This window comes from Rousettus aegyptiacus, unplaced genomic scaffold (genome assembly GCF_014176215.1).
Source record: "Rousettus aegyptiacus isolate mRouAeg1 unplaced genomic scaffold, mRouAeg1.p scaffold_m13_p_5, whole genome shotgun sequence".
Classification (NCBI taxonomy): Eukaryota; Metazoa; Chordata; class Mammalia; order Chiroptera; family Pteropodidae; genus Rousettus; species Rousettus aegyptiacus.
Window position 1 is genome coordinate 46261721 of NW_023416308.1, and position 23538 is coordinate 46285258.

The 23538-nt window shown below is 43.9% G+C and overlaps 1 protein-coding gene across 1 annotated transcript; it reads left to right on the forward strand.

Moving 5' to 3' along the window:
* Positions 1–534: 534 nt before the first annotated feature.
* POU2AF1 (POU class 2 homeobox associating factor 1) lies at positions 535–21896 on the forward strand. The gene is made up of 5 exons (XM_016165671.2): positions 535–841; positions 17801–17931; positions 18353–18395; positions 18480–18745; positions 21405–21896. The coding sequence occupies exons 1-5, from the start codon at positions 826–828 to the stop codon at positions 21717–21719; spliced, it is 771 nt and encodes a 256-aa protein (XP_016021157.1). The 5' UTR covers positions 535–825; the 3' UTR covers positions 21720–21896.
* The last annotated feature ends 1642 nt before the right edge of the window (positions 21897–23538 follow it).

Sequence of the window (23538 nt, forward strand, 5' to 3'; positions counted from 1 at the left end):
TAAACATCATGAGTGGCTTTTCCTTTCTTTCCCGAGTGAGTTGGCTTCTTTCTCTGTGGGTATATGGACAATCAGAACCAGTGTCCTTCACATTTAAGCATGATTAAGCCCTGCCATTTTGGTGGTGGCTTGGGGGTCAGGGGAGGGGCTATTGTATTTTAAAATGGAATAAACAGAAAAGCAATATTAAAAGAATGAGGAGGTTGTTTAGTGAGGCTTGAAGAGACTACAGGTGTTTCCTCCTGTGTTGAGCGAGAACCAGTGACCCCTGGGAATAGCATTTCCCGTTGAGCAGGGCCCATGGTGGACTGAGTCCTACTGACACCCCGGCGGTATAGAAGCCTGAACAGGGACCACAGAAAACTAAGTTTTCCACAAAGTCTTTTGGGCTCATCGTTGGTTTGGGGAGGTACAAGGCTTGACATGGATGCTCACACAGTTCACAGTCATATGCATGGTCGCGCTCACTGCGCACCATCACATCACACTCTGTGGCAACGTCTGAAGGACCGTGGCCTTCTGTGCTGTGTTGTTGTTCGGATCCAGCTGGCTGGCTCTGAGAGCGAAGTGATCTGCAGCCAGTGGGCCTCTGAGGGTGCACACAGTGGGGTGGCAGCCTTGCTGAAGAAAAAGTGCTCGGTGCCCGAGGTGGGAGGATGTGATGACGCTGTGCCTCTGCGCAGCGGGAACTTGGGTCTTTAAAAAGCTGAGGAAACAGCCTCTGAGCAGGCAGTGGCTACACTGGAGGAAAGCACACCCAGGTCTCACATTAAAGAAGCCAAACTGTCTGCTTCAAAGAGAAAAGGCAACATCCTGTCACAGGCCATGCTCTGGCAAAAATGTAAGTCGTTTGGCTGCGGCTGTCAGAGCCATGTAAGCATGGGTAGGAGCTGGGGGTTCACCAGTTAGCCTGTAAATGGAGGGGTGGTGGTGGTGATGGGGGCAGCAGTGGTCTGGGTTCTGAGCCAGGGGAGCAGGGAGGATTGAGGTGGGTGAGACAGAGCCTGGTGAAGAAACCAGCCTGTCGGAGGTGATGCTGATTTTCCAGGCTGGAGGGGAACGAACTACTGTTCCAAGGTGGGACAGCTCATCATACCTCCTCTGCTGTGCATGAATCACCGTGATGAAGAAAGGGCAGTTTATGATTCACAAAACAAAAGCCAAATGTGATATTGGTTTGGGGCTGGGAGGGGAAAACTGTGGAGTTCTTACATGACTTTATTTTATAAACAGCTAATCTTTAGCACATAGTTCAATGCTGTGGGCCTGCTTCTCTCTGAATTACTTAGCTTTCTGCCAAAGGCATGATTTGTTTCGGCGAATTCACTGGGACGGTGTGTCATGTTGGCTCTGTAGAGCAAGTCTTCACCCGCTTCACTGTCTTGCCTCTTGTCATCCTTCTTCCCATCCTGTGGCAAGGCTCGTGAGTCCCTGTGCAAAGGGGCAGCAGGTTTATCTTTGACCTTAATGTTCATCACTGCACTTGGATAGAACACTGTGAACTTTATTTTCCAGTATATGGGACTGAACAGAGACTTGTGTTACTAATAATTAAAATCATACAAAGATTATCTACAATATTCTTTTCTCAAAATAACGAAGTCAACTCAATGGTCTCATGAGAATTGAACCTTGTTACTCTGTAGTTCCTCAAAAAAGAAATATTACCAAAAAATTGCTGTCTTTTCAAAGGTGCTTAATTCTTTAAAATACCTTTTAAAGAATTTAGTACACCTTACCTCAAGCTAACGTGACATAAGAGAATCTAACTTTACAGAAAAAGATAAATTAGAAATTGTATTTATTTTACAAAAAAGATATTCTGTTGGACCCTAAAGGTTCTCAAAACATACCTTCATTGATTAAAACATAACCTATAATCTCTTTATCATCAATTCATTGTTTCTTTATTTCTTGTGTAAATTCTCTGGCATTGAGCTGGTTAATGTGTAATATGGAGGAGTGATTTCAAAATTTCTCAGATAGTGAAGTCTCATAATTGTTTGATACTGGCAAGATGCAATTGTTTTAAATAAAAGGAAATGAATCCTAATTTGGGTTTGAGAGTTATGGAATCCTCCCAAGATGATTAGAGATATTCTCGTATGGGGTGTGTGTGTGTGACTGCTACCTAAAAGATAGAACATGACCCTAACCTGCAGGGGCAAGGGCAAGCAGCCCCGTGGGAGTACCTTGTGGTCGAGGGCAGGTGGGCATTAATGTCTTTGCTGAGAGCTGCTGCATGTCCATATGCCCTTAGAACTGAATCAGTGGGTTTTATGTAAGTCCCTGGAGGGACTTCTGCCTACTCAGAGCGAGTCGCTCTCCTTTTATTTTTATTAGGTTTCTCATATGTAAAATGGGGTAAGATCATATCTAGTCTGCAGAGCTCCCATTAGCAAAATACCACTGAAGTGATGTTGATTTCTATGATTTTGTTTTAGTATCTGAGACATGTGTTACTTCCCTGTGTTCATATTCTCCCTTCTTGGTTATACACTGCATTTTTTTCCTTTAATTCCTCCTAAGAGACTAGAAATTTTTAAAAAGAGGATGCTGGAGGCATGTTCCCTGATCACACTCTTGGAGTTCACATCAGGTGCAGTGAAACTTCATCCTCAGAGAGGCCACATTGTAAGCTTGTCAGTGGAATAACTGGGGTGAACGGTTCTACGTGTTCAGATGCACACAACCCAAATTCTCTTTAATTGTCCTTGGCACCTTAAAGGAATGTAGGAAAGGCCCTGGGCACTGGACCTGTCCCTTATCCTGGATCCAACCAAGAAAGACCATTGTCTAGGGCACGGAGGGCATCTGGTGACTAAACTCTGTGGGAAAACCAGTAAAAACAGGGCAGCACCATCAGCCCACTTAGAATCACCTGATGGAAGGGCAGGGTTTGAAATCAGACACCAAGAGTGCTGAAAAGGCACTTTCTTTTTTCAGAAAACACCCTCAAGGCATGAGCTGAAATGACTGTACTATGAGGTTCTGGAAAGGGTTAAGAAAACATTCACTTTGTAAATGTTGCCTCCTTCCTACCTGGCCCATGACCCTCCTTTGTGGACTAAATGTGAACATGGGCTTTGGTTCGGATCGGCTCAGACTTGCTGGCACACAGAGTGAAAATCTTCAAGCCCCACCACAGATTTGAGGTTTGCTTGACTGATCAATTGGATAAAGAAGTCACTCCCCCTTCAGGTCCTCCCCCTGGCTTTTGCACTTGGTCCAGCAGGTCCCATCCTGTGTGGAAATGAAGTACTAACATCCACCACAGAGAGAAGCCCTGTTAAGGCTGATAAATAACAGTGCCGTAGAAACAGTAGGAGTGATGGAGTGAGCAAGCCTGGGTTACAAAGCTGGCTCTGCACCTTAATTATGTAACCTTATATTTTTAAAAATCTGGAAGATGGAAGCTCTAATGCCTGCCTTACAAGGTTTTTGTCAGAGCTCAAGTAGAGAATGTAGGTAAAGGGTTGCGAAGTCTACTGATAAGCAACAATAGTGATGAGAGAGCACCTTCCGTGAGCCCATTGTGAGTGACCAAATTGATGCCAAAGTCTTTCCCGTCTATCCTATTCCACACTTTGATTAGAAAAGTTAAAAAGGTATAATTAAAATATTCTGGAGTGATATGGTCTTATGAACAGTTTTCCAAGGGTCTAAATCAGGGGTCAGAGTGCCAGGTCAGGCCTGGCAGCGGTTTTTGTGAATACTATTTTATAGGAGCACAGCCACATGTGCTCATTTACATATCGTCCGGGGCTGCTTTTGCTACAAAAGAAGACCCAAGTAATTGCCACAGAGACCATATGGCCTGCAAAATCTAAATTACTTACTATCTGGCCCTTTACAGAACATGTTCGCCAACCTCGGGTCCGACATGATTTGGGTGGTACCTTGGATATGCATTTCCTCAGGTCACTCAGTGTCCTGGGCTTGCACAATGCCAACATCAACGGAGATTAGGCTTACAGTCAATTGATTAAATGATTTGCACAATGCCGAAATTAGATTTGGTTGACTTCTTTTTAAAGAGCAACAGAACTGTGTATAATAAACTCAACTCTACTTGCTAGAAAATGAATGAACTGAACAACTGCTTTTTACTGTTGTTACTTGTGTTAGGGAAAGATCTACGTGATAAGGAAAGGCAGGCCTGACTGATTTTCTTTGAACCGGCTGGTTGTCTTGATGTTGCATAGACTTGGCCTTGACATTTCTTTGCTGTAGTGCCCAAGGAGGCCCCTTAGGAACAGGAAACAGTTATTATCAAATTGTTATGGCATGGATGGGCCTTTGTTTTCAGATAACTTGAACAAAGCAGGGGTTCACCAGACAGATAAATTAGGGTCTCAAATTCTAAATACAGAACTCTGGATTTACACCAGGGTTCCACTAAATGGCCAACTTTTTTAGGGCAGTTAAAAATGCAGTTAAAGATATGGAAAACGTATACATGTAAATTTTGGAACTCTATCTCCTGCATAACTACAGACAAACGTAAGAAGAAATTTAGGGATGTGGACTGCCTCTAATGTTTCTCTTCTGTGTTACCACCTTTGCTTATTTAATGAACCTGATAAGCGCTTTTACTTCCTACCGTGTTTATATGTTGGTTCAATGGTTCTTGCTGATAAGAACAAGTAGGATCCAAAAGACAGGAATTCACATGCAAAGAAGGAGCTGAAGTAAGTGACACACATTAATTGGTAAAGTAGCAGATGATTTGCTTGGTGGGTACTTTACTTTCTTCTCCCTATATTTACTAAAGAAAAAAATGCATCTTTGTTTCCTTCTACACCTAGAAAGTTTCTGAGTTAGAGGTTTTGGAAACTCTCTTCCAATTCAAAGCTGCAAATTGATTCTGTTGTAAAGAATAAAAAAGAAACTAGGTTGTCTATATTTATTAGCTAGATAGCTGGACATTTAATTCACTTAGAAGTCCTGTAAAATTTTGCTTTTAAATTTTTTCAAAGTAAAGGTGTTAGGTTTTATATTTTTCCTCTTGAATTCTTTCTAACGTTGTTTATTTTCCACAAAATAAAAATGTTCATCAATTTCTCCCTTTGGGCCAACCAAACCAAAGTTGGCTAATTAATAATGATCATTAACATAATTTTCACCTTTATAAAATCCTTAGTAACGTTCTAGTTTCCTCATTTTTTTGTAGAATAACTGCTTGATAAGAATGGACCTGCCTGGGATGGCGAGGCCCTCTCTGAAACCCTGTGGTCCTGGTTCTATGATGCTGTGGACAAAGCACTGTTCTTCCAGGCAGGAGACATGGATTCTACTTTCCAATCCATAGGAAATTAAGTGTGGACCTTAGGCAAGCCAGCTAATCACTCTGGGTCTCAAGTGTTTCAGCTGTAAAATGAGACTTCCCTTTTCCTGGCTCAGGGCAAGGAGATTGCTTTTATTGAAATTCTTTTCCAGCTCCAATTATTGAGCTTAGTGTTTATAAAAAAGACATACACGTTTCCAAACATGCATCCTTAGTTTAGCAGAAGGGACACTTGCATCTGCTTAGAGCAGTGCTTTTAAATCTTGGCTGCACATTGGAATGCTCTAGGAGACAAGAAATACTGATATGCTGGTCCTAACCGAGCAGTTCTCATTAAATTGCCCTGGGTGATAGAGTTTCAAATGCTTCCCAGTTGATTCTAATTTGCAGTCAATGTGAGAACTACTGACCTGGAGAATGAAATTGATGGTTTCTAATATATTTTTGGACATTACATTACTATGAGCAGAACATGTTCAATCCTTTTCTTAGGTATAAATATCAGCTATGGGGCATCGAGCACTATTTGGTGCCTGCTATGCCGTGTGCCAGACGTTCTGCTGGATCGGTTTGGATTACGCTGGGCTGCTAGGGAAGATATCAGAAACAACACGACAGTGCTATCAAGTCTCTCACGCGAAATGTCCGTAGCATGTTGTGCAGGACGATACGGAGCCTCTACAGTGCCCACAACATCCAGGCCACTTTTGTCTTTCTGGGCTGTTGTCCTTGACATGTGGTTTTTGTCCTCAAGATTGCTTCATAGTTGCCACTATAGCTCCAGCTATCACATCTGTGTTTTGGACAAGAAAGAAGAGCAGGGAAAGGCAAAAAACCAATCCTCTCTATCATGGCCCCTCCCCACAAACATACAAATTTCGCTAACATTTTATGGCCATTCCTATCTGCAAGGGACAGTAGTATAATTGTTCAGTTGGCCACATTACCACCCTGATAATGCAGGGGTTGTTAGTAAGGAAGGAAAGGGCCAGCGTTGGGTGTGGCAACTGTCGTTCTTTGCCACAGTTCGAAAGTATGATCTCATCTAATCCTAATAAAAACTTCATGAGGTAGATTCTGTTTCAAGCTCCATTTCATAGATGAGAAAACTGAAGCTTAAAGGTCATGTTAGTAATTCACCCACACAGCTAAAGGCATCTGAACTAGACCCTGAATATTGTCTTGCTGTGCTGTCCTGTCTCACTCTCGGGGCTTAGAAGGATGTTCTTGGTAAAAGCACAGGCCTTCCATCCCAGACAAAAGACCAATGGTAAAACGAAATGCGCCAGCTGGAAGATGTCTGTTTATACCTTGAAACCTTATTTTTTTGGGGGGTGAGGAAGATGTTTTCATTATACATAAACAAAGAAGGGCTCCATCAAGATATGTAATGAATGCTTTCAAATCAGTAAGAAATTTAAGTTACAATCAATTACAAATCAGTAAGATGATCTAATAAAAAATTGCAAGAAATTTGAAAAGATACTTAACAAAATGGATAATAATTATATGAAGTTATATTAGTATCAGTAAAATGGAAAATAAAACTTGTCAATACTGAGCATTTGCTTTAAACATTTTAGAAAACATTGGCATTTTCAACTATATTTGAACATAACATAATCTGGCAATATATAGCATAAATGCATTAGTGTATATAAGAATATGCATGTAGAAGAATATTTATGGCATTATTAATCACAATAGCCACAAACTAGTAACCACATAAATATCGATCTACTCCATATGATAAATCACTGGAACAAAAAAAATGTTAAACCACAACTCCATGTAGTAAGATAAATGAATCCAATAATTTGAGCCAAACGGTACAAACGTAAGCAATTATTTACTGGGTTATTATATTTATGTAAAGTTTAAAAATTAAAAAAACTCATATACAATGTTAGAAACCATAATACTTTTAAACTTTGTAGAAGAGAGAGAGAGAATGTTTGGGAGGGAATATGAGGAAAACATCTGGGATTCTCAATATTCTGTTCTTTGAACTATTTAGTTAATAATAATTTATTAAATTCTATATATATTTGAATGCACTTCTTGTGTATTTGTTCTATATTGATACAATAACATTTTTAAAAGGACGTTTCATTCAGTTTAGAATAAAGAAAAATGGAAACAAATGTTCTTCGGTATGTTGGAAACTCATTTTTGATGCATGTGTTTCAGCTTACTTAATGAAGGAAATAAGGTCTATGCTTTGCTGCTGTACCTCTTCCACTGGGTTCTCTGCAGATATTTCAGCTGCAATGGAGGGCTCAAAAGGGAGAGAGCCTGTCCAAAATAACTCAGCCCACCTGTTTTCTGGGCAGCGCTAATGGAGAGTACTGTGTGGCAGCTTGTGCTGGGAGCCAAGACTCTGTGTTGGTAGCACTCCCTTCATTCTGAACTGTCTAGACTTCAGAAGAGGCAGAGTATCTGTGTGTGTGTGTGTGTGTGTGTGTGTGTGTGTGTGTGTGTGTGTGTCAGTGGGAGTGTGGAAAGTCAGGGATAGATAGTAGGGTTTAATTTTGAATTAGAGAGTGGTATCTCTGTTCTTCCTTTGCTTTAGCGGTTTTAAGTTGGCCTTTGCGGAAGACCTATTTGAGTTTGAATCCTAGATTTATGCCTCACTGCTGGTAAGATGCTGGCAAGTCCCTTTGCCTCACTCTCCTGCCATTTCCTCACGTACACAATGGGAATGTGGTTCTCACTTAATAGGTTTGTGGTAGGTGTTTACTACTGTGCTTGGCATTAAGTCAACGTTCAAATATTAGTTACTATTACTATTTTTTTTATTCTCTCTCACTTTACTTCTGAGGACGAAGGTTATATAGCTAATTCTAGATTACAATTTGTGTGACCTCTGAGTTTGTGAAATGGCTTGTAACTCATGGTGAGATTAGCGATCAGGGCTAATGCTGACAGATAAGCTGGCCATTCTGCAACCAGACTCGGAACGTGGGCCATAATTACCTACCAGCCTCATAAGGTGGGATAGTGATAGGCTTGTACTAACTGGTAAACTTGTGTTCTTTTTTTTTTTTTAATTCACAAGATTGAACTCAGGTGTTTATAATGTAGCTGTGAGGCGGATGACACTTGAGTATGCAAGAAATAGCACAAATGATACCGAAAACTGAAACAACAATGTGCTGCCTCCTTTTCTTAGCACTGGTTTCATTAGTATCGCTTTCTGGGAAGGAGTAGATAGCCAAAGATTTATAAACCAGAGTCATTCTCAGTCCAGGTGTTGGGACCAAAAAGGATTTGACCACACTTAAGAAAAGCTGAATCACTTTTTAATCCTCTTGAAAGAATCATAATGTAACTGGAAGAGAGGAAGTGCCATAACTTTTTAGGACTTAGAAATGCTGGGGAGATGGAAAAGAAAGGAAAAAAGAGAGGCAAGGGGGTTGAAAATAGAGCAAGTTTTAATGCTGGATGAAAGCAATACCAACTTGGGGAAAAAAAGTGTAGAAGGAAAATCAGCTATTCACTTTTCATCTCGTACATGTATGGCGTCCATCTAATGATGGAATTCTTTCTAAATAAAGAATTCAAGTAATAAAATAAATTGTCTTCAGCAGGAGGGAAGGGAAGATGGAATTAAGGAAGGTCATGGGGTATATGGCACTAGATGTGAAGCCTTAACAATAAATGATAATCGGACTTTTCGCTTAGATACTAGGGATGGAGAGGCATCTTAGGACATAAAATATGAGCTTTGGGAAGAAAATCCAAGAGTGTAAGGCTGATGTCACAACATTTTTGTCACAAATACCTTTATTCAATCAAAATTCACTGCAGAACTCCAATGCAAAAATAAAAATGGAGCAGTTTTGTGGGGAGAGTTCTGATCGCTCATCCGCCCTCACAAAGTGAATTACTGTGAAGCACGTTGCATTGTTTTCCATGAAGGTTTGAAGCTGTGAAAGCCATGTTATTGGCCTTTGTGGGTATCTTGTGAATTAGGAGGGGGATACATTTTTCAAGACTGACCTAATGATTTCTTTCCCAGGCTTGATATTCTTACAACTTTTTTAGCGTCCTTCACAAGGGAATCCCCCCATATCATGGGGTCATTTGTTAGTAAACTAGAGACTTAGCAAAAAAGCTCATCTTGACTGGCAGCTATATCTCAAATCATGAATTGATGATCAGGGCTACCTGCAGTCATGTAGGGTGTACCCCAGGCTGCCACAAGCCTTGGGGCTTTGGTAGTTTGTTTGGACCCAAAATGTACAATCGATGCTGGGTTTGAAGAGCACTTCCTCCAAGAAGTGATTCATACCTGAGGTTCTCAGGAAAAGTTTATTTCTTCTGTAAGGCTCTCTTTGGTATTGAAAATTCCAAACTGGATCTTGCTAAACCAAGGCACAAATGACTGGATTTTCTCTCCTCTAGTTGACTAACCATAGGTTTTTTCCTGTTCCAGATCAGACAGGCAACCCTAGATTCAGGTTCTGGGTCATGATCTAATAAGGGAAGATGTATTAGTCTCCTCTACTCCATCTCCTCACCTAGGTGCTGCCTTGCCCAGGAACTAGGGTGGGTGCCTTGGGTTGTCTCACCCTCTGATACAGTTTTGTGCTCTCAGTGTGGGCCTTTCTTCCCCACTTTTGATCCCTGTTGCTTTCGATAAAGTTGATACAATACCAAACATGTCAGCCAGAAGCTGGCCTTTCCCAAAAAGGTGATAAAAGTCCCCTCTCTGACCACCAAAGAGCTCTCTTACATTTCTATCTCATATATGATATGTGTTCCTAGGTTCCCAGTTTTTTGAAGAAGTGTCCATGACAATGGCCTCAACCATGGCTGTGTCCCTGTCCTTTTAGAGACACATACAGGTTTTCCGAGGGGCCACACCTGATAACAGGACAAAAGTATGCCAGGTTACTTTGTCCACCGCTCGAAAATCTCCAAAAATCTTTTTAGGGTCATCTTTTAAAAACCTAAATCTGCCACAAACTTGTTATGTGGGCTTCTAAGGAAACAAACCCTGCTCAGCTCATGGTATCTTTATAAAGAGGCCAATACTAGGATTTTGATGTCTCCTGTCTAGGCTTGTTCTATTTGCAAGTGAAGTATTTGACCAGTTTCTCTACAGCATCATTGGCTTCCCTGTCTCCTAAACAGGGCTGTCCTACTGCTTGGGACCATCAGGCCCAGGTGTCTGAGGGATGACTTCCAGGAGCACAGTGAAGTCAGGCTGAGATGGGCCTTGCTGGCAGCAGAGAGCTCTAAGTGTACTAAAGATAGAGACCTTCAGTTTCAGGATGCAGTAGGATGGGGGCAAGTTAGAGTCACTGTACCAGGGATACTTCTCTGATAAATCATGGGCCACAGATTGTTGGCTGAGATCAAAGGAGAATCAGCCATTTGTTGAGCACTTATTACATACTGGGTGTTTAACTGTGCTAATTTTATACATTCCTCATGATAATCCCATGAGTTGGATATTATTCTCATTTTGTAAATGTGAAAATTGAGGCACATACAGGTTAAGTGATACACAGTGAGAAGCTATGTAGTAGCCTATCTAAACTAGGTCTGCTTGAGTCTCAAGCTACACCATACCACTTCTCAATGCCAGGGATTTTAGGGTTCCATTAGATGGCTCTGATTCAACTGAGAGCAGCGGTAGTCTGACTCAAAAGCCCCTGTAAATCTGAATCTCGAAGTATTATATTTGAGACTCAGTATAGCAGTGGTCCTTAACCTCTTTGGCACCAGGGACTGGTGCTCCTAAGAGAATCTAACGCCTGATGATCTGAGGGGGAGCTGAGGCAATGATGTTAGCACTGGAAAGTGGCTGTAAATACAGATGAAGCTTGGCTCGCTCACCTGTTGCTTACCTCCTGCTGTGTGGCCCTGGTTCCTAACAGGCCACTGTAGCCTGGGTGTTAGGGACCCCTGCAGTATAGAACCTCTAAAGGCAACTGATTTCTACCTTAGAATCTGAGTTCCTAGGACTGATCTTCCTCTAGTGCACTAATCAGCCAAGAGAGAATAGGACCAGCTGGGGAAACATCTTTAAGTTCATTTAGGATCTGAAGGCTGCGGAAGGACCTTGAACATCTGGGGCTATTTTGTATGTCTTAGGCAAGGCTTACATTCATGGTGTGGGCTAAGTCTGACCCCACAGCAGTCTCTCTGCGTTGGAGACAGAACAATCACGTGTCTTGCCACTTTCTTCTTTATAGACTGGGGCCCCCAGTTTGCTGCTCATTCAAGCTCTACTGAATCAAGTGGAGGTGGAAACAAGCCAACAGGCCAGAACTTTAACTAGGAGGCAAATGCAGTCCTGTCACGGTTTTTAATTCTAGGTTTGCTCACACAATTATCTATATACCCCACTAAACTAGACCGTAAGCTCCAATGATGGCAGGATGGGGCTTTCTCTGCTCAGCAAGTACTTGTCCAGTGAATGCTCTGGCAGAGGTCTCCCAGTCTTACCCCCACCCTGGGGCATGGCGTATCTGAGATGGGAGCCCTTTCTGCTCTGGTGACCCCAGTTTCTGTAAAAGGCGGGCAGATGCAGCTGGTTTCTCAGGTGGACCTATCCACTGTCATTTCAGTCGAAAACACCAAAAATAAAACTTTGCGGGGAATTGTCTGGGTCTCTCAGTTCTCGTCACTCCTCATGTGAGCAGACTGCTGGTAAACTTCTCATGGACTTTTCTCTCCTCTCTTGGCTGGGAAACATCATTTCTTGGGGGAACTGATCATCAAGGGAGACTGAATCAGGGTGGTCCAAGCCGAGACTCCAATTGGAGGAAGGAAAGTTAGAATAGAGATTTCCTGACAGAGACATCAAAACGTCATGACTTACTCCTCTTTGTCTGTCCTGGAAGCCTTACAAGCAAGATCAAACTGTAATTCAGCTGAGATTCCACTTTCTCACATCTTTTTAACTCCTTATTTAAAACCACCTTTTTGTCTATATATTTTTCCTCTCTACCCTGGGGGTTATCCAGATTGCTAGAATATCTGAGTGACCTGTTGACATTTCCTGATTGCAAGGGTCTCTCAGTTCAAACATTAGAGAATAGAAAGCCCACATTTACATGTATATGGGATCTCTTTGTTGGCCTATGTTAAAAAAGAAAAAAAGTAAACTGCAATCTAGTGTAAATTGTGTGTGGGGGGGGGGAGGGGCAAGAGGGCTCGGGGAGGAGCCTTTCTGTAGCGTTTCAAGTCCAATTTTGGCCAAAGCCCAGGTTCTTTCTTCCTGTTTGGAAAATAATCAGCCATTGTCCATGAATGGAAAGAATAAATTTGAAAACTTTGACCCTCAGAACTTCACTATAAGAAGAACACTCACATTAACGTTTCACCTAAAGATCTGAATAATCCTTTAGCTGACCTGGGCTTAGGTTAATTTCTGGGAGTCCTCAGCTCTCTTAGGCTGAGAACACAAACAAGTTACTTTACATTAAAGTTGAAAAGTGTCAGCAACTTTTCTGACTTTGTTTTCAGTTAGAAGCTGGGGCAAGTTTGTTAGCTTTAGGCTTGAATTCCTATTGTTCAATTATTTGTTTTTGGTTTTGCTACAGGTAAAGAGAAAATTATTTGTATTTCTCCTTAGTGAGTCTTTTCTTTTCTTTTTTTTAACAATACTGAAGATTCAGCAGCAAAAGAAAATAATATTTACCATGGTTACTTGGAGTGATTAATAGTGTTTCCCGTGTCCTTCTGGGTAAAGAGGATTTGTCTTTTAAAATGGCCTTGTGTAGCTGTAGCCTTGAGGTTCAACCGGTCAGCTGTAAATGGAAAGTATTTCCAGAGAGCTAGGCTGTCAAAATAGGTGCAGTGGATTCCTCTTCCTGGTTCCCTGGCATGAAAATGTGGGCTTGCCCTGAATCCTACCTAGCTCTTAGAGCAGCAGTCCCAACTGGTGTCCGACTTACCTCCTGGCTCTGGTGGCGCTTGGGAAACCTGTAACAGGATGCTGGGAGGAGAGCATCTTGAAGGCTGCCCTAGGAAACTCCTGTCTGAAGAGAGCTCTCTTAAAGCTGCCTAGAGGAGAACTTGCAACAATCAATGTCTGGGTGTTGGCTCTGTTGGAAGCCATTAGGAGGGAACTGCCTCCTTAGCTGAGCAGCTTCCTCACTTTGGCAGGAATGTGGTTTGCATGGGGTCATTAAATAAACAAGCGCTAACAATTTTGCATATTTCCTCAGTGGTATTTATTATATCTTCATCAAGACTCTGGAGGGCCATGTTTATTTAAATCAGTAGAATCCACATGTTCCCTAATCCTGGTGCAAAGCAAGCGCAATGTCTACATGCAGCCCAAGCTCTCTCTTTCTGAGGTGACCATTCTGCTGAAAGCCGTAGTGCTCTGTGCCCTCCAGTGGAACAGCAGCTGCGGGACTCTTATTTTTATGATGTGGAGCATGTCCGGGTATGTGGCAGGGGGAACTGAAATGTCCTTTGCTGACTTTTTATACCTTCAGATTTTTTTCGTTGCTCTATTTGGAAAAGGGAAGCCCTCATTGGGGCTGAATTCATGGTTTTCTGTAAATGAGTTTTGTTTTGTTTTTCCCCAAACTCCACTGGTGCTCATTTCCAGTGGTGGAAAGGCAATATGGCTGCACTTAGCAGCCTGAAAAAGGAGATTCTCAATGAGGGCCAAGAGGCTCATGCTTAAGTGAAAAGATTTTTCTCAGTGGTGGATACCTGGATACCCACAGGAAACTTAAAGGGCCTTCAGAACACAGGATAAATTATGGGAAAGCTTCTGGCATTGAGAGCGTGCTACTTGGAATTCGATCTTTTTAAATTTATTATTTTTTATTATTTTTAAAGTTATTTTAGTAATCTTAAAATTTTTCTTTTAAATATTCTAGTTTAGTTGCCCTAAAGCTAGCTTGGTGTAAGGACCCAGAAGCCCCAAGGTGGAACAGTCGTGATTGCAGACAAACTTCTTTTCCTCTTCCACATTTGTATGTGGACTCCTTTCTCATGTTGGTGTCAGCAGAGAATACAGTGTTTACTGTCAAATTAGAAATGCTTACTGTTGTTTCACAAAGTTTGGTGTAAAAAGTATGAACTGCAAATTTTCGCCTTGCAAATGAACTTGGCCACTGGCATCCTGTGGGAATTGTCTTGAGGCTTCAGATTCTGATATTTCACAGTCACTTTGTAAAGATACTATCAGAAGCACCCTCATTCTTGCCTACTCACCTGGAGTGGGTTACAGGATTCTTTGGCAGCTGCTGGTGGACTCATGGGCGGGCAGTCAGGAGATCCTTGGGCACTGTGGGAGTTTTGTGACTGCAATAGGTTCTGCCCTCCATATGGTGGTTGTGCCAGGGCATACCTGTTGACACTGTGGGTTCCAAGGAAGTCCAGACATCAGAGGGTGATACCCTCTGCTCATAGCACCGCCCCTAAGCCCTCTTTGTTCATTGATTCAAAAACAACAGGAGCCAGGAAGCCTTTGCTTGACAAGATTGTGGAAGTGCCCAGCTGGCTGCTTCGTAGCGAAATGTTGGATATGTCTACTTCCTGGGAGGGAGGGGATCGGGCGTGCTCTGGGTCCTTCCTCAGAAATGTACATGCAAATCAGAAGGGGATTAGCCATACACTTGTCTTTAATCTGATATGAGATGTGTGCCTGTGGGATTGAGACTCTCTGATCTCCAACTGAATTAAGAGTGACCACAGCACTCAGACCCCCAAATAACCCTGTGCCCTGAGTTTCTCCAGAGTGTGCAATGCCTCAGCTACACTTTGTGCCTAAGAATAGCTGGAAACCCAGCTGGAGAGAAGTGTAGGTTGAATGATATGGGTATGAACAAAGCTGGTATGACTGTGGGTGACCGTGAAAATGAGTAAGCCGAGTGTGGGAAGGAAGGTGCTCCTGATCTCTGACATGTCAGGCCACACCTGGGGTCTGTGGTCAGCGCTAGACATCACCCATAATAAAGGGAAGTAGCAAGTGGAATTTGTGCAGGAGTGATTCTCCCAGAAGGAAGGTTAGAGGGATTTAAAACATGCCATTAAGAAGTAGCTGAAGGAAAGGGGTATTTGTTCAAACTCTACAGGGAACTGGTGGTATCTATCTTCAGATGTTGGAAAGGGCTACTACTGCTACTAATGAATATATCAGCTCACATTAATTCAGTGCTTACCTGGTGCAAACTCTATCCTAAATTTACATGTAATCCTCAAGTTACCCTACAAGGTACATACCTTTATGATCCTCTTTTTATATATGAGAAGCTGTAAATGAATTATGAATTGGGAGTTTCATTAGAAGATAATGTAAGAAAAAAATGGTGCTTTTTACCATGAGGCAGGTCTCTTAGGAGGAAGAGCTTTCTGACATGACAGCTCTCCAGAGGAAGGTAGAAGTGGGTGGAAGAAGGGGAAGGAAAATAACATGTATTGAACGATTTACCAAATGCTGGGCATGGCTTTGGGAGCTTCCCACATATTATTTCAGTTAATCCTCACAACTACTGCGTGAGACAGAAACTATTATCCCCATTTGGAGGATAATTGAGGCTCAGGGATGTTAGTTAAATCGTCTGAGACTTGAGTACAGGTATTTTTGGCTCTCAAGTCCATTGTCACTTTTGCATAGAATGGAGGTGTTGATAGACAGGTGGTCCTGGGGCACAGTTAACAGGCTGGCTCCCTCTGCTGTACATTCCCATTTCAGCCTGAATTCTCAAACAGTAATGTTTTATTGCTGACTGCAAGGTGCATGTGGGCAGGGACCGCGCCTGTCTTGTTCAGAGCTATTCTCTTAGTTCCAAGGGATATCTGAAAAGATGAATGAATACCAGTAGAGAACCCTTATATGACAGGGGAAGTTAAAAAGAGGATAATTAATTTCCTATCAGGATGTTGGAGGAAGTTTCTTGTATTAGATTGGGAATGAATTGACAGTGGTTCTTATCCCAGCACAGCTCCCAAATCACCTGAGAGATTTTTATAAAATCTTGGCATTCCCCAGGCCCATGTCAGATCCTCGGAATCAGACTTTCTGGGAGCAGGGACTGAGTATCTGTATTTTGTAACACTACTTAGCCAGGTTAGGAAGCCCCTACAGATTGTTTGAGCTTGGAGTTCTCTGACTCCACATGATGTGTTCCTGGGCTCTTATACACTCCTTCTCACTTCTTGTCGCCTTCTCTGCCTGCTGAGCTTCAAGGCCAAGCCACGTATGTGGAGGCCTGGTGCTGAGTCAGGCATGGGCTCTTATCAGCTGGGTATTTACTGAGCAAAGTTCAGCCAGGGCAGCACTGCGGATCCGGGTTTAATAGATACCCAGGCTTCCGGGCTTTTGATTCAAAACCCAGGCCCTGGGGCCCTTATCGGTGGGTGATAATGAACTCCCCATATGGTCCTAAGGGCCAGTGCTACATGCCACCCTAAGCTGTGGACTGTCTTGGTAGGCAGATTGTCACTGCCCAGTGATGGCTGCTTTTGGCTTGCTCTGCCAGTCCAGGAAGAGCCCTATGTTTCAGGTCCATGCTTTGGTTTCCTGGATTTGATGACAAAAAGCTAAGAGAACCTTCTCTTGACACCAAGGCTGGACACCCTCAGATCCCAGGGCACATGGATCACCACTGGGCATTTGTCCTGTATCCTGGGAGCCATGGAGAACCTGAGTACCATTTGTTTCAGGCTATTCTAAAGGTCCAGAATATAGATACAGAGGTGAAGTGTCTGACCTTGAGAAGTTTATATGCAAGTTAGGGGCATAAGAAATTAATACCAAAAAGGATGACTAATTTTTACACAGACTAAAAATTGATTTAGTCTGTGAATGCTTACTCTGTATCTGATTTTATACAAAGCATATACTAAACTTTCCATTTACTATGTCGGTGATTCCTTACAACATTCCTTCAATAAATTGTAGGTTAAGAAGCACAGAGAGGTGTAGTAACTTGCCCAGGATCACACAGCTAGAATGTAGCAGAGGAAAATTAGGAGGCCTATGCCATTTGACTCAGAGTCCTTGCTCTGACTGCCACTCTCCACTGCCCCCTATGACGACTACTAGCCAGGTCTGAAAGCGTCGTGTGTTTGAAAGGTAGTGGGATGGAACGACCTGTGGGCTGTAGTGGCTGGTCAAGAAGAATCAAGGGGTTAAGAAAAGTGAGAGAGAATCCTGACCATGGGACATCTCAGGTAAAGATGAGAAGGTGAGACAGGCAATGAAAGTGTGGAGAAGTCTAGATGGACCTTCTGGCCACAGTCAGGGTTTATGTAGTAGTTAGTGTTCATAGCAGTTGGAAAATGGATTGAGTGCATCCTGTGGAGTACTTATAGTTCTAGACTAAGGAACTGAGCCTTAATTGTCTGAGTAGAGGGGAGCCATAGAAAACTGGGGGCAGACGGGATGACAATACTGGAGAAATATTCTAGGAAGTCTCCTATGGTTCTCCACGCTCCGATGCAAAGGCAGACGTTTGAGGAGAGTGGATGCTTTGAGGTGGGGACTTATCTGAAAAGGGAAATGAGCACCAGTGACCCTGCTTTTCACAGCCACAGCTCCAGAACAAGCCCCGGCCCCACCCCGGCCGTACCAGGGTGTCCGGGTGAAGGAGCCGGTGAAGGAACTGCTGAGGAGGAAACGTGGCCATGCCAGCAGCGGGGCGACGGTTGCACCTACTGCGGTGAGGGGGTCCTCTGTGGCCAGTGTGTGTGTGTGTGGGGGGGGGGCAGTGTCAGGCAGGAGTGTACTTCCTTGTCCCCTGGGATACAAAGGCAAAAAGTTGCTGTGGTTATGGCTGCTGCAGAATGGACCTAGGGTAGAAGAGGCTGGTTCCTTGAAGTAGACAAGGACTATGAGCTGTGGTTCCCCCTGGGGAGATGACCATGCCAGTTCCCCAAGTGCACAGCTTTCATGCTAAGTGAAAACAGGAATCCCTCATAAGTGTAGGTGGTGATGTTTGAGATGAGGGTGGGTATTTTCTTCTAATGAATCAGATTCTCCCCTTATTCTCTCCTGCACTGGGGCCCTCTGGGCAAGTTTCCTGCGGACAGTGAGTTGGAGATGGCAGAACACTAACCCTGATCTTCTCTTCTCCCCTCCAGGTGGTGCTGCCCCATCAGCCCTTGGCCACCTACACCACAGTGGGTAAGAGCTCCCCACAGCCCTGGCCTCATCCAGGCTCCTCATCTAGGTGGCATCTCAAGCTCTGTACTTTCCTTCTTTCCTCAGGTCCTTCCTGCCTTGACATGGAAGTCTCTGCCTCCACAGTGACGGAAGAGGGGGCCCTGTGCGCTGGTTGGCTCTCTCAGCCTGCCCCTGCCACTCTCCAGCCCCTGGCCCCGTGGACGCCCTACACTGAGTATGTGTCCCATGAAGCTGTCAGCTGCCCTTACTCGGCTGATATGTATGTGCAGCCAGTGTGCCCCAGCTACACAGTTGTGGGGCCCTCCTCCGTGCTGACCTATGCCTCCCAGCCGCTCATCACGAACGTTACGGTATGTCAAACAAAGGCAGAGCTGCACCAGCCCACGGCTAGGGCACTCTTTTAGAAACAGGGCTGGTTTCCTGACCCCTGATCTCCCTTGCTTCCTTCCCAGAATAACAAGTTCATCCGAGCCCACCCCATCCTCCCAGAAGGCCTGCTCTTACACTCATTGACTTAAAATATCATCCATAAAGAGGGCTTATGGCCTCCCTTGTCATGCCTAATGCTTCTCCGGGTGGGGACGTTCTCCTGCTTCTCTGTCCTGAAGCACCCTGCTGCCCTGTAAGCAGTGAGTCTTGGTTAAGAGTCTAAGTTTTTAGTGAATGAGGTAACACATGAGATATGCATAGGGTCTCCTGCCAGACCCAGCCTTTCCTTTCTATTCAGATAATTTAGGAGTGATTATTCACTTAACAATGGGATTTACCAGAGATTTCTAGGCTGAGCAACAGGTGTTATGTCTTTTTAAAAAATTGTACTTTTAATGGTGTCATACCCTGCTACAGGGTAATTTTTTGAGTTCAGCCTCTACCGTCAGATTGCCTGGGTTCAAATCCCTGCCCCTTCACTTACTAGTTGTGTGACCGTAGGCTGAGTGACTTCATTTTCTTGAGCCTCAGTGTCCTCATCTGTAAAATGGGACTATAACAAGAGACTTGGTATCAGGATCAATGGGACTCAGCATAGCTTCTGGTCTTAGCATGGTTCCTGGCATCAGAAAACTCTCAATAAATGCTAGTTACTATAACTGTCTCAAAGTCGGCCAACAATATTAACCAAGGGCTGCCTTCAAGTGCCAGACAGAGAAGGGAAGGCCTGCTCCCCGAGGAACAGAGGAAGGAAGATAAATAGTTTTATGTACCTGTTTAACTAAAGGAATGGGATTTTCTGGAGTGTTCAGAGGAGAAAAGGCTCATGGTTACAGCTGTGTTCAGTTCCAGCCTAAGGAAAACTAGAAGGTGGAGCTGGGACCTCATGAGTAGTCTCAGAGCCCACCCTTGGTGGTGGAGCTTGCTTTGGTTCCCCAAGTCCTCTGGGTTTCCCTTGAGGGTCCAGTGTCGTCCTGATGTACCCGCTCTTCACACATCATCCAGACATAGCCTGCAGGAACCCTCCTACCTCATGCCCGCCCGGCCACCCTGTAAACCAGTTGTGGGGTTTGAGTGATGGTGTGTAGGAGAGAGGTCATTCAACACTTTGCTCAGGCAACTAACTCATTTCCATATCAGGGGACCTGGAGTGGGGAAGACGGGGTGTTGGCAGACTTAGCAGTTCCCAAACGTTCCATCACCAAGGATTCCTTTCATTAATTATCCTTTTCTCATTTTCACCTCCTGCTTTGAAAGTTTCTGTGCATCAAACAAACTATATTTATTAAGAAATAATTTATTTGTTTTGCTATTTTGTAAATTGACTCATCAAAGATGTTTAGAGCTACATCATTGGCACTCCTGATCAGCAGGTGATAAGACCTATCGTGGCGATATAAGTCTATCCCTGAGCAAAGAATCCTGCAGTTGCAGTTGACCTGCACAGGTTTATGACTTGAAAATGAAGCGTTTCCATTTGGATTTTTGAAATACTGGAAATAATAAAGCCTTGTTGGGAGGACAGAAGGCTTCTGAGATCCTTTCTAGCTTCATCATTCTATAGGAAAGCATCCTCAAGCCTTGCTGCTAAAACATGGTCCCTGGATCAGCCACACTGGCATCACCTGGGATCTGATTAGGCATGCAGAATCTAGACCCCACTTCTGATCTTCTGTACTGGAGCCTTTGTTATAACAAGATTCCTGGGATGTTGAAATAAGCTCTCCCTTAAATGACTGTAATAGTTTACTCTCAAGACATGGTGGCAACTGTGGAGAAATGGGACGGTGAAGCAGGGGTAGTAGGTGGAGACTTTGGCCCCTCTCACATCATTCCACGCAGAGACCTTCCTCTTCCACTTGCTTTCTCAATGGTGGGAGATGGTAAGAATCCAGGCTCTGTCTCTCTTGCAGTCTTTACCTGGGGTGGTCATTGTGCAGGAGAGAGGTATTGTTCATAGAACATCTGGGAGCATGACCCTGACCTTTGGAGGTCCTGCAATAGCCAAAAGGGTCCAGCTCAGAGATAGAGGAGGCTGAGGTCATGAAAGGTGAGTGGAGCTGTGTTGGCCCAAGGGTAGCTCAGAGTGCCAAAGCTGCTGTGTGGAGCCAAGACTATGGCCACCTTTGTGACACAACTATTATGCTATATGACAGGCTTATTGTTTAACATGCAGTATTTTCAGATTTTAAAATGTATATCCTCACCCCCAACACTTTAATATCTCTGAAATTGGGATGCATTTTATAGTCGATGAAATATGGAAAAGCATCTATAATTTTGCTCAGCCCTATGATGTCAGTCCTTTTTGTAACCTATTTTACTGGTGAGAAAATCGGCTTCAGTTGGGGAAGTAGCGTGAGCAAGGACATATAGCTAGTGAGTGATAAAGTCATGGATATGGAAGTGTGTCAGGCTTTCCCTTAGAGGAGACTTCGAGTAGGTAGAGGTGGAGCCCCCTGGAGTGAGACTGTAGGAAAGGGCCTAGTTGAGGGGAAATAGAGATCCCCTTGAGGACAAGGGTGGGGAGTGAATACGCTAGGGCTGCTAACCCTCAGTCCTGTGTCTCCCTTATCACAGACGAGAAGCGCCACCACACCCACAATGGGACCTCAGCTGGAGGGTCCAGAGCACCAGGCACCCCTCACCTACTTCCCGTGGCCTCAGCCCCTATCCACGTTGCCCACCTCTACCTTGCAGTACCAGCCTCCAGCCCCAGCCCTGCCAGGGCCCCAGTTTGTCCAGCTCCCCATCTCTATTCCTGAGCCAGTCCTTCAAGACATGGAAGACCCCAGGAGGGCCATCAGTTCCCTGACCATCGACAAGCTGCTTTTGGAAGAAGAGGATAGTGAAACCTACGCACTCAACCACACGCTCTCCGTGGAAGGCTTTTAGGGCTGGCTCTCACCTGAGAATCTTGTTCTCTGAAACTGGGATCGAACCTCAGATTCATATTTGTATGGAGTGGCCATTTCATAACTACACTTTTTATCTAAAATTAGAATTGTAGACTGACACCATTCATCCTTTCATCTTTCCATCCTTCCAATCCTTCTTCTTCTGTTCTTTCCTCCTCCCTCCTCCCCCTCCTCCTTCCAGTCCCTCCCTCCCTCCTATCCCTCCCTCCCCCTCCTCCTTCCTTTCTCCTCCTCTTCCTTTTCCGGAATTCCTTCCCTTTCCCCTTCCCTCCCCCTTCCCTTCCCTTCCCTTCCCTTCCCTTCCCTTCCCTTCCCTTCCCTTCCCTTCCTTTCCCTTCCCCTCCTTCCATACTCCCTCTCACCCTTCCTCTGTTCCTCCATTCCTCCCTCCCTCCTTCTTTGTTTCCCTCCCTCCCTTTATCTTTTTCTCTCCCTTTTTCATTTCCCCCCATTTTTATTCCTTCTTTGGGAGGGAATTATAGGACTTTTAGGGTTAATGTTTGATGCCAAGTGTTGCATATTTGTGGCCCAGGTGCTTTCGTTTCTGCCACATTTTATTCCTGGAGAAGGCCCCTCCTCTGGAGTGCCCACTACTTCATTGGAGCAGTGGCCTTGATGTGCTATCTTCATTTGGGTATCGTTTTGAGGCGTATGGGGTACCCTGTGGGAAGACTGAATCTGTTAGCACCTTCAAGGGCAGACCCAATGACAAAATTCTTGAGCTATCAGTTCCTATAGTTGCTCTTTTATTTGCTTTCCTCAGCATTGGCCAGATTTACAGTCTAGACATCAGTCTCAAGGCCTGGGGCTCGTTAGGGTAGTGGGTAGGGATGGAGAAGAAGGACAATCAGAGTGGGTTGGGGCATTGTCAGAGGTAGAGAGGAGGGGTGAGTACATGGTGTGCGTATATGGGGTGTGCATATATGGTGGGAGGGGGAATGTAGGGAGAGGGAAAGTTTAGTTTTATGGGAGAGCACGAGAGCTGAAGAATGGTTTAGCTCTATATTATTACTTGGTTATTAAGAAAGATAAATTTAAGAAAAGTACTGGTTCTGCTTAAAAAATAGGTGGTTTTGCTAATTTCCCTGTGAATATTTGCAAGGAAACTAAGCTTTTATAAATAGGATGAGTGATATGTCTGTCCACTTTCTGCCCGCATCCAGACCCTCTGTGGTGCTGTGTGTAGGCCAAGACCCACTGAAGCTCAGTGGTGACTGGATCTTTGCTTAGTGGTGTCCCATGTGTTTCCTTAGTGTCTGAGCAGCCTCCATCAGCCACCATTCTGTGGAGCCTCCTCCCCAAGCACCATCCTTCCTGGTGCTTCTAGGGCCTCAGCCAGAAGTACCATTAGGTTTCATATTAATCCCCCCCCACCAAGAAACATCAAATATGCAGGAGCTTGGGCACAGTTATCATTGGGGCACTTGGCTCCCGACAGCGGCTGTGTGCTCTGGGAACTGGCACATCCATCTGCTAATAACATCATTGTCACGATTAGGCAGACACATTAGTTGGTGAAATCTATGTAGAAGTAATAGACTTTTATGGAAAATGATGGTTCCTTGGACACACTTTTTTTTTTTTTTTTGGTCATTTAAAATAAAAACTCTGGAGAAAGTTGCTTTAAAAAAACTCTGCTTTGGTTTTATTTTGACCCAAATTTGTTGGTATCTGCCTAAAATCCCAATACAAATATCAAGTTATTTTTATTCAGACTTCATTTTTAGATTTAAAAACTTAAGACAGCATTTTAGATGACGAATTTCTATCTTTGTTGCTCAGACTTTTCTGTGCTA

Coding starts and splice junctions, on each gene's coding strand:
- POU2AF1 (XM_016165671.2), top strand. Junction 17,932..18,352: donor CGACGGTTGCACCTACTGCG/GTGAGGGGGTCC, acceptor TCTCCCCTCCAG/GTGGTGCTGCCCCATCAGCC. Junction 18,396..18,479: donor GGCCACCTACACCACAGTGG/GTAAGAGCTCCC, acceptor TTCTTTCCTCAG/GTCCTTCCTGCCTTGACATG.